General features: G+C 40.4%; 1 protein-coding gene across 1 annotated transcript; it reads left to right on the top strand.

Annotated features, from left to right (window-relative positions):
• Positions 1-1,352: 1,352 nt before the first annotated feature.
• Positions 1,353-10,207, top strand: gdpd3a (glycerophosphodiester phosphodiesterase domain containing 3a). The gene is made up of 10 exons (XM_026165395.2): positions 1,353-1,953; positions 2,518-2,560; positions 2,766-2,901; positions 4,775-4,820; positions 5,634-5,752; positions 6,111-6,200; positions 6,428-6,561; positions 7,125-7,184; positions 7,402-7,453; positions 9,714-10,207. The coding sequence occupies exons 1-10, from the start codon at positions 1,797-1,799 to the stop codon at positions 9,840-9,842; spliced, it is 966 nt and encodes a 321-aa protein (XP_026021180.1). The 5' UTR covers positions 1,353-1,796; the 3' UTR covers positions 9,843-10,207.
• Positions 10,208-11,417: the final 1,210 nt, after the last annotated feature.

Here is an 11,417-nt window from a genome sequence, read left to right as displayed (position 1 = left end):
GATTTTTATGTGATGAATCCAAGTACACTGCTAATCAGAGTATAGCATCATGTCAGTAGAACCTGTGGGAGATTGATCTGGACATTTAAGTAGCAGAGGGGGGTTGTTAATTGGTTTCGGCTGCTTTGGTGTTAATGAAATTATCAGCAGGTGCAGCAGAGGGGCAACAATGAGACACCCTCTTAAATAGGCACTGTTTTACAGGTAGAGGCCACTGACATTTTTCCCCTCATCTGTTCTGCTTGTTGTTGTTTTTCACTAGTTTTGTTTTTTCATTTGACTTGGGTCACTACAGGTAGCATGAGGCGATACCTGGACCCTACCATGGCATGGGATGGGGATTGCATATCAAAACGTACCATTGCTAGAAGGTTAGAATGTCTCCTAGCACAGTCTCAAGAGAACGGAGGAGATCCCAGGAGACAGACAGTTACTCTGAGAGCTGGACAGGGCTGTAGAAGGTCCTTAACCAATCAGGAGTGAATAAAATTTTGGCAAAATGGACTAGCCTGCCACATCTATTTCCCCCCCCCCCCCACTTTGATTTTGGGAGTATCTTTGAATGGAGCTCTGTGTTTTCATTTCCATGTCGATATCAACATATTTTCCCCATTGAGATCTGATGTGTTTTCAAAGTGTTCCTTTAATGTTTTTGAGCAGTGTAAAAGGAGCTGTAACACTGATCTGCCTTTGAGCTTTCACATCCTCCTTCATATCATGTCTCAGCATGACTGTAAGTTTAATATGCACACATGTATGTCTCTATATATCTCTACCACGTGTGACAGCAGGAAAACAGAAAAGTGGCAAACAGTGGGGTGTGATCTGTCTTCTGTGCGATTTGCACGTCAAAACGAGACACCTGTAAATGTAGGAAAATGCTGGAAGCTCTGATTTGCCCTGCAGTGAATGGATTTCTCTGTTCTCATGAAAACCAGGCTTGTTGTAACACATCACTGCAGGCTCGGCCCGTCACACAATTGTTTGTCACATTCCAGCTTTGCCATTCAAGTTGAACAATATGCTGCTGCTTATCCTGCTGACTTTGGACTGTACGTGGCATGTTGTGGTGAGCACTGCTTGCAGATAGATGGTTTTCATATTTCTGGCCTGGTCAAAGCAAAGTTTACCTACTCTACATTCCACATCCCCTTTGTCAAATACAAGATAAGAAACTTGCCACGCTGCCTGCGATGCATTTGTTTCCTAAGTTATCAGCTTGTGTTTAAGCCCAGCAGCACATTACATCTGGAAAAAGCAATAGATGGCTAATTGCACTCATCTGGCAGGTAATTTGTAGTCATATGCTGTTTTAGGATATTCTGTATTATATTAGCAATACTCCAGCTGTGTAGCAGAATAAAAGTAATCATTAGAAAGGTGTTGCAAGACAGAGGTACAGGTATGATATAAACCTGAACAAAAGCATAAAAACAGCATTACCACTGGAAGGGGAGAGGCCAGAGCGAGAGCCCTGTGGGGTTGTGAGCTGGTGCTTCATTAACTGACTTTTACAGCTCTGAGGGTTCAGCTGTACCTGCTAAGAGTAAGACTGAAATTCAGGGGTGGGACTTTTTTCTCTGTCGTACCAGTCTGTCTGGATTTTTTTCTTATCTTCCCACAACAAGCTGCTGGTTCTTCAGAAAAGTTTTTGGGTCTGGCCACTTGTGATTGGAGGGAGAAATCGAGTTGTCATTTTGAGATTGTCTTGCTGAGCAAGTTTTTTTTCTTTTGCTGGTGCTTCTGGTCAACCTGAACTGTGAGATCTTGCAGAGACTCTCTCAGGGACTCGCTGAATGTGCATGCAGGAAAGGATGATCAACTTTTTATATTTTTTCCTCCCAGTGTTGGGAGGATACACCCTCACCTCGGTTTACCTGCTAAAGAACCCACAGATTCTCCACAGGAAGAAACGCCCTGCTTTCTACTGCAAAAAGATCGCACACAGAGGAGGTAAGGATCTGCAGTCAATGTGTGGGACTCAAAGAACATGATGTGTGGAAGTGCTGACCGGACTGGGCTTGGCATGCAGTCTCTGTGCCCTGAGGTCTGAGTTTTAATCTGCCTCAAGTCCATCTGTAAAGCAGCTGCATGTCAGTCAGTAATTTAACTGGAGAGAAGCCCAAAACACTGATGCTATTGAATGTTATAGAATGCTTTTGCTTCACTTTCCAACATTTTAAATGCTAATTTCTTTCAGCAGCTGCAGATTTTAGTCCTGTGGGTTAAAGCCTTATGTATGAAGCTTTCCCATGGGGTGCCCCTGATTTTTCTTACTGCTTTAAAGATGAAGTCTTTGAACAAAAGGCCTGTTTTTTATATCTAAATCTTATTTTACTGTGCAGATACTTTTTTTCTGTTCTACCACAAAGCTCAAGCTGAAAAGTTAATGTGCAATTCTAACTGATGATGTGATTTGCTGTAATGTTTAGTAGGACCAGTTTAGCAGCTCTCTATCTGAGACATTTTGAGTACTTCGTATTTTCTGACTACTGGCATAATTTCTATGAATTTTAGGATCTGGAGAGAGGATAGAGAGCACCATGGAGGCATTCACACAGTAAGTACCACACTGCCCTCTTTGAAGTGCTGTGAAAGAAGAATGCATCAATTTTTACATGATGGCAGACTTTTTAGACACCACACCCCCGACCCTCCCCATTCCCAAAAAAGGTGTATTGCTAAAAATGTGAAAGTGACGCACACACCCCTGACAAACGGTGGAGTCATCATTTTAATTATTCGTATCTTTTCTCTGTTGTCAGTGCGGCAGAGCAGGGCACTGAGATGCTGGAGATGGATTGTCATTTGACACATGATGGCTTTGTGGTGGTATCACATGATGAGAATTTGCTGAGGCAGACTGGCCATGATGTCACAATCTCCTCGCTCAATCTGCAGGTAAGAAGCCGGATCCTGCTGGACTGGGGCAAAGGTCACAAGGCCGTACTGAGACAAGAAGTGGTAATCTTTCAGAGACACCTGCTCTGTTTCTGTTTCATAGATGAGCTTTGTTACATTCATTGTTACACATGAGGAGACTATGTGAGTTTTATCTTGAGCACTACGTCTCAAATATACAATTTTTTGTGGCACAGATTCAACAAGGTGCTGGATACAGTACTCAGGGATTTTAGTTCATGTTGACATGATGACATGAGACAGTTACTGCAGATTTGTTGCCTGTATATAAATGAACCTCCTGTTCCACCACATCCCAAATGTGCTCGATTGGATTGGGATCTAGCGAGGCCATTTGAGTACAGGGAACTCAATTTTTGTTTTCTAGATGTTTGAGCTTTGTGACATGGTGTGCTATCCTGCTGGAATCAGTTATGAAAAGATAGGTACACAGTTCATAAAGGGATGGACATGTCAGCAACAATACATGGGTAAGATATTTTCTTGGCCCCAAAGTGTGCTAAGAAAATGTCTGACACTTGCACAAGATGGGATCATGTTATTTACACCATAATTCTGATCCTAACATTCAAATGGCACAGAAAAACATCAAGATTCACACCAGACAACATTTTTTCCAGTCTTCTATTGTCCAATTTTATTGAACTTGTGCAATATTAGTCTCAGTTTCCTTTTCTTAGCTAACAGAAGTGGTACTTGATGTGGTCTTCTACTGCTAAAGACCACCTGCTTCAAGTTTTGACATGTTTAGAAATGCTGTTCTTCATAATTTGGTTGTTACACGGGGATATTTCACTTATTGTTGCCTCATCTTGAAGCAGCTATGCTATTCTCCTCTGATTTCTGACATTAACAAGGTACTTTTACCTACTTAAATCCCCCCCACCCTGATGCTCAGTTTGAACTTCAACAGGACGTCTTGGCCATGTCCGCATACCTAAATGTAATTGCTGCCATGTGATTGGCCGATTAGATATTTGCATTTATGGGAAGCTGAACAAGTGTGAGTGTATAATACTCTAGAGCAGCGGTCTCCAACCTTTTTTGCGCCACGGACCGGTTTATGCCCGACAATATTTTCACGGACCGGCCTTTAAGGTGTCGCGGATAATAAAACAAAATAAAACTAACGGTACCGAAAAAAGATTTATTCATAACACACATGAAAAGACCCAGGAAAACCGAGTTAACGATAAAAACGATAACAAAATAACGCTGAAAACCGATAAAAACCCTGAAAACCATACATTTCACATCTGAGCCTCAACTCTCGCGGCCCGGTACCAAACGACTCACAGACCGGTACCGGTCCGAGGCCCGGGGGTTGGGGACCGCTGCTCTAGAGTTCAATTTAGTTTTATTGTAAAATGCAGAATAACTGCTTAAAAGTCAGTTTTCACTTCCAAACAATCTGGTAGTTCCTTAAGCTCACATGAGACTGCCAGATTCGGTTGTAATGCTACTGTGAGCTACGGGGCTTTACATGTTATTGCATGTTTTTCCATCCAGATTTAACAGCACACTTATTTACTGTAGCAACATTACTTACAGAGCTGCATGGAGGCATCTTTTAATTCTTTTAAATTCACCATAATCTTCAAAAAGGGCACGCTGCTTGCATTACTCTTGAGGTTTCCTCGGAAACAAAGCTGTAATTTCTCAGTAAGAGTTTGTTCAAGCATCAGATTACCATCAAGTGAATGTTTGCATCCGGCTTTGTTGCATGTACCAACTCAGCTGGGACAACAATACTAAGAATATCCGATGGCGTACACAAATTCTTTTCACCTTAATCACATCATAGTAAATTCACCTTATATCTCTCTGTTCAACTCTGTTTTAAAACTTTTAGGATTTGCCTTTGTATAAGGAGAGACTGGAGGTAACATTTTATGAAGGTGAGTTCCTCCTGTTATATCTAATTGTTCATTTTTAATGAAAAGACATTTGAAGAAGAAATGCATCTATAACAATAATCATCATCATAATCATAAATCAAACACTGTATGTTGAAAAATGTATAGACAAAACAATCAAACAACTACTGTTTAAAAGTGACTGAATAAAAAAAAATGAGCTTCCCCAATTTCCTCCAGCAGGACATCAGTATTAATACTCTGGATCAGAGTTGGCTAGTGATACTGAATTCATATCCAAGAGAGGGGAGCAAAATTAGAGGGACTCTGAGGAGTAACCTTAAAGCCTGAATCATTAAATAATTGCCAGACTATGAAACTTCTAATTAAAAATAAAATTAATAAATATTACTTTGTATCATATGTGCTACATCCAGCAATTTTCTTGCAATTTATTGTTTAATTCACTGTAAAAGTTATTGCCATAAGGAGAAATACAATTATCTGCAAAGAAATCATAGCTCACACTGTATTTGTTAATTACATAGCCAAATCATAAGCGATCGGTTAGAAACAGCAGGAGGCCAACAATGAAACCTTGTGGAACACCGTTTCTTAGCATCACTATAGCTGACTGCACAGATTATCAGAACACGTGTAGACACAGATGAAACTAATATAAAAGCAAACCTGAAACGCAGGTACTATATTAAAAGAGTGATAAAAGCAGCAGACAGATCCCAGATGAGTAAAGCAGTGTGGTGCACCACAGTCAACTGCCATAACAAGTTAATTTCTTTCTGATATGCTCATGCATCTAATGTGACTTTACTTTTCACCCCTCCTTTTCTTTAGGCCGTTACAGCACTGGCAAGGACAGGAAGTTTGCTCTGCTGGAGGATGTGTTCAAGAAGTTCCCTGAGATGCCGATCAGCATTGAGATCAAAGAGAACAACCACGAGCTCATTAAAAGGGTACACGTTAATCGCCCCGAAAAACCAACACCAAACTTCTACCACAATTTCCTGATATATGAAAAAGCTTCAGCTTTTCAGGATTGAATCAGGCCTCTTTGAGGTGGATACATTGTCTAAATTCCAGTCAAGGTGGACAAATTATGAGTGATTTTCTAACTACAAGGCTAGGGAGCTTTTCCTATGCAATTCTAAATATGTTGTCCACCTTATAAACAGTGTCCACAGTTTACTGCCCAAGTCTAGCACAGCAGCCTCTGTGATTGCTGTGTCTGCTGCACCACTTGCACTCTTACACCTTCGTGTCATCATGTCCTGAATGCTAATATTTGTTTCCCACTTGATTTTATGTTTTTAGGTGTCTGATCTGGTTAAACGCTACAACAGGGAGGGGATCACTGTGTGGGCTTCCGCAGACTCCACGATCATGAAGCAATGCTGGAAAATGGTACATTAACCAGCTGGAGGAGATGAGTTACCTGTATAGCATTAACACACTTTACTCATTATAACATTTTAATTGCATGCAGGAAATGCATGAAATGAAGCTATATGATGGCGTTACAGGGTTTCCTTAGCTTTTCAGTATGGTTTTCAGCATGATTCATAAACACCGCCTCTGTACCAGTGTTGTCACCCAGCATGTCTGTGTCTCTTTTCTCTCCTTCCACGTAGAACGGCTCCATGCCGTACAGTTTCACTATGAGCCGAGGCCTGCTGCTTCTGCTTCTCTTCTACACGGGGCTGCTGCCCTTTGTGCCAATAGGAGAGAGTTTGCTGCAGTTCTACCTAATGCGCATCTTCAACAGGTGTGACTGCAGGAGTGTGTTCAGTGCATGCTGAGTAAACTGTGTCCATTCATGTGCATGCACAGTCCTTTTTCTGTTAAGACGGTGACGCTTCATGTTCTTGCTATCTATGCTCACTGTGTCTGGACTGCCTAACTGAGCCCATTAACATTTTTCCTGGTTCAAAATGAGAATTTGAATGATGACGGTGAATAACAGCTAAGCATGACTGGTTTAAGTATGGTACAGGCTCTGGGTCTGTGTTGCCTTATTTGGGGGAAAAACCAGCAATTTTCCCTTTGGTTTTAAATTCTGACCGTTTACTTTGGGGGGGGGGTTGTAGTTGTGAATGTTTATGTTCTGCTTGTTCAGCTGTGGTTCATACATTTCTGTTAAACACATTCGGATTTATGATTTACTTTTATTTATAAAACTCTGGGAGCACTGAAAGTTTCTCTGTGCAATGACAATTTAATCATGTAGTTGTAAGCCTTTTTCTGCGACCTCTTGGTTTTTATTCTCTCAGATACTTTTATTTCATAAAAGTGTAACTGTGTCTTACTCTGTCTCTGTGTGCGCTGAAGGACATTCATTCCCGATGAAGCTCTCCTGAGGAACAAGCTCGTTGTGTGTTTGATAGAAAAGTAAGAGAAGTATTAAAAAGGACTATGGTAGTTGTTCCTACTCACTTATTTATTGGTCTTGAAATCTAAATTATAAATGCCAAAAATTGACAAAACATTCAGTCCTCACTGCACTGAAAGATTGTTTACACTGCTAGCTTAAATCTAGCATTTTAAGCACAGTGCAGTGCAGTTTGTGTTTTATTTTAAATTTGCTTCTTTCATGCTGTCATTGCAGAATAACTATGAGGAAGAGTCTTTTTAGGCACCTCGCTGCCCGTGGAATTCAGGTACGAAATCACATTTCTAAGTGTTTACAGCACTGTGCTTGAAAGAAGAGTTAAAGAAATGCAAAGAAAGCCAGAACTGTGGAATATAAACATATCAGAGTAAAATAAAACGCTAAATACTGAGAGGCAAATATGAAAAATATCACAAATGTTTGTTTACCTTGTCAAAGGCTCTTTGTCTTATCAGAGTTTTGTATGCTCATTCTCATTTAGATAGAAACAGTGCAGGGACCACAAGTGTGCTCAGAAACTTTCCTGGAACAGTTTTGCTTCACCTTTTACTTTGCTCTTGTGTCTTCCATGAAAAGATGAACAGGGAATCCCCAAAATATAATTCCTGTTAAAGTCAATGGATTTGATTTTTCTCCTACTAGTCACTGCATGGTCAGCTGCATGATGCTATTCAAACTCAACAGGTTATGATCTAACACAGAAAGCACTTCAGCATGACAAATAGTTGACCTCACACAACCACTATGAGTGTCCTGAATGCATCATCTCTATCCTGATGTGATGAGATCAACCCTGTTGTCAGGACATGACTCCACTCAATAGCTGGAGAAAGTAACACTCTTTAAGCTATGTGATATTTATATTTTGTCCTTGTTGTATTTCAACACTTTTTTAAATAATGCCAAAGTAGCAACCAGGAAATGTTTCTTTCTATATCATCTACATGTTGTTTTTTAGTGTTTTGGGGAGAATTTGTGGGCATGTTAAAATCCAAGTATTTTAATCAGTGATTCAGTAACATGTCCACACGATTTACAGCTTATCAGTCCACTGAATGTCCTAATCAGTCCTACTGATATTCCCTCACTAGACTCTTTAGTAGGTAATTGGTGCCGACTACCAGGTTTGTGTCCTTTTGCCTTCAAAACTGCCTTAATTCTTCATGGCACAGATTCAACAAGGTGCTGAAAACATTCTCCAGATATTTTGGTCCATATTGACATGATGGCATCACACAGTTGCCGCAGATTTGTCAGCTGCACATCAGTAATGTGAATCACCTGTTCCACCACATCCCAAAGGTGCTCTGTTGGATTGAGATCTGTTAACCTTGGAGTCTATTTAAGTACAATGAACTCATTGTCGTGTTAAAGAAACCAGTTTAAGATGAGTTGAGCTTTGTGACTTGGTGTATTATCCTGCTGGAAAGAACTAGTGAACCAAAGGATGGGTACGCTGGTCATAAAGGGATGGACATGGTCAGCAACAATACTTGGGTAGACTGTGGTGTTTATCTGATGGTCAGTTGGTACTAAAATGCCTAAAGTGTGCCAAAAAATATCCCCCTCACCATGACCAAACCGTTGATACAAGGTGGGCTCATTTTCATGATGTTTATACCAAATTCATCATCTAAATCTTGCAAATCTTGCAGAATTCAATATTCATAAGACCAGGTAACGTCTTCTGTTGTCAAATTTTGGTGAGTCTGTGGGAACTGTAGCTTCAGTTTCCTGGTTGTAGCTGACATGAATGGCACCCAGTGTGGTCCTCTGCTTCTGTAGCCCATCTGCTTCAAGGTTCAACATTTTTTATTTGTATTCACAAATGCTCCTCTGCATGCCTTGGTTTTAAGGAATGGTTGAGTTACAGTTACCTTCCTGTCAGCAAAGCAGCCTGGCCACTCTCCTCTGACCAGAGAACTACAGCTCACTGGGTATTTTCTTCCTTGGACCATCCTTTGTAAAGCCTGGATATGGTTCTGTGGGAAAATCCCAGTAGATCAGCAGTTTATTCTTTTTCTTTTTTTTTAAGACTCATACCAGCCGTTTGGCACCAACAGCCACTTTCAAAGTCATTTCAATCACATTTCTTCCCCACTCTGAAGCTCGGTTTGAACTTCTGCAGGTCATTTTGACCACGTCTACAGGCAGCCATTCGACTGGCTGATTAGATATTTGTGTCCACGAGCAGCTGAACAGGTGTCCCTAACAAAATAGCCAGTGAGTCTCGGTGCTCACCTGTTAACCGGCTCGTTCGGCTAATAAGATTAGCTTTGCAACATGCTCCATGAAAATTTTTTCCCTTGTTTTCTCTGTTTCCTAGGATACATATTATTCTAATCAAGATGAATGTGACACTTTTGTTGCCATTGCATTGATTATCAATATCATTTTGTAATGGTTATTTATCTACACTGTAGCCTGAACAACTGTCCCATGGTGCTTCAGATTTTCTGCTGCCATACAAGGAAAAACAAAGCAGTGAAATGTCAGTTTTTAACTGAAGATAACTGTTGCAATTGCAGGTGCATTTATTTGTTTGCAACACAGAAGAAGACATAGAGGCGGCATTAGAAGTAGGAGCCACTGGAGTGATGAGTGACTATCCAACTCTTCTGTCCAGCTACTTCTGCAAAAACAGAAGTCAGGACTGAATCCAAGCACACCATCACATGATGGCAACAATGACACTGATAAAAACGGCTAATGCAACATTTGTTGAAGAATCTTTGGTCTACATAATAATCGCCATGCAGTGGGAACACAACTATCATTAATCTCTTCGGTGCTGACCTTTAATCGCTGCTGACGGAATGACTTGTTTGTCATGGGATCGTCTCTACAGCCTCCACCCACAAACAAACCACGGCATTGATTTGGTCTGCAGCACATCTAACGAGTGAATAATTAACTAGCTGGACTGTATATCTGATTAAATGTGACTTTATTTTGAATGTCTCTAATGTTACTTTCTGCCACTTTTAAGATAGGGCTTGAGAAATAAATGATTATGAATAAATCACTTGCATTTTGGCTTTTATATTCTTTTGGGCCATTAGAAGATTACAAGGTAATTACTGGCAGTACAAACATGAATACAGTACAGTGTGTTACGGAGCAATCTAGGCAGCATAGTGCGAATCTCTTTGACCGATTTTCTTGACCTAAAAGAGACTGTAGAGAGTGTACACATGCTGTAAACCTCACCTGTGTCCTTGTTTTCCCAAGCAACTATGGTCAAAGTCCAGCCACCCGGCCGTGATAATAATCAACCAGTTTGTTGGTGAAACAAAGAGGGTATTTTTCTGTGTAGGTTGGCGACGATCAAGTTAATGGGATATACCTGGATTTATGCAAAAAAATAATAACAGTAGGCACCGAGAGCAAAGTAGCAATAAAATAAGATGTCTTGGTAGTATTGAGACACTTGAGACAATTTCCCATATTTTGACTGGTTCGGGAGGACATGCAAATCAACTCAGTTTTATTTATATAGCATCAAATCACAACGAAAGTTGCCTCAAGGAACTTTACATGTAAGGTAGAGACCCTACAACAATACAGAGAAAGCCACAACAATCAAGCAACCCAGTATGAGCAAGCACTTGGTGAGAGTGGGAAGGAAAAACTCCCTTTTAACAGGAAAAAACCTCAAAACAGAACCAGACTCAAGGAGGGGCAGTCATCCACCATGGCTGGTTGGAAGTGATGGTAGGGACACGGGACTAAAACACTGTGCACTTTGCACTTTTCTAAACTCTGGTTTTAACCCAGTGCGAACGGTAGGCCTTTTATTATAGTGAGAAGAAGCTTAGCCAGTTTAACGCCATAATCATCAGGGAAAGCTACAAGTCAACAAGTTGCACACTTGAAGAAGAAAATGAAGTTCCAGTATATTCTGAATAATGTGGTGTGAAGTGACACAATATATGTGTTATAATTAAATAAAATTGCTGAACTTTTCAGATGTGGCAAAAGAAAGCTATGCAAATCTATGGATAGATTCAAACTGAAGGCCCCAAAATGCAGAAATCACAGTGAAAGTACATAAAGACTTTCCATATGCATGACTATAAGAACAAACTTCAGTTTCCCTTTATCTTTACTGTATTTGCTTAGCAAGACAGTTTGAAATATTGTTCAATTAGCCTGTACGTGCCTAGTTTATTGTTTGTTTGTTTTTATTTTTAAGTCATCATTGCTGACATGTCCCACTTTCTCCCACACAA

The sequence above is a fragment of the Astatotilapia calliptera genome, chromosome 4 (assembly GCF_964374335.1).
Source record: "Astatotilapia calliptera chromosome 4, fAstCal68.1, whole genome shotgun sequence".
Lineage (NCBI taxonomy): Eukaryota > Metazoa > Chordata > Actinopteri > Cichliformes > Cichlidae > Astatotilapia > Astatotilapia calliptera.
The sequence above is the reverse complement of the archived record's forward strand: the minus strand, read 5'-3'. Positions and strand labels throughout refer to the sequence as shown.

Bases quoted from the DNA above. Each gene is read 5' to 3' on its own strand.
- gdpd3a (XM_026165395.2), top strand. From the start codon at position 1,797: ATGTGCATGCAGGAAAGGATGATCAACTTTTTATATTTTTTCCTCCCA. The intron at 1,954-2,517 runs GTAAGGATCTGC...TATGAATTTTAG, and splicing joins AAAGATCGCACACAGAGGAG to GATCTGGAGAGAGGATAGAG. The intron at 7,185-7,401 runs GTAAGAGAAGTA...CTGTCATTGCAG, and splicing joins GTTGTGTGTTTGATAGAAAA to AATAACTATGAGGAAGAGTC.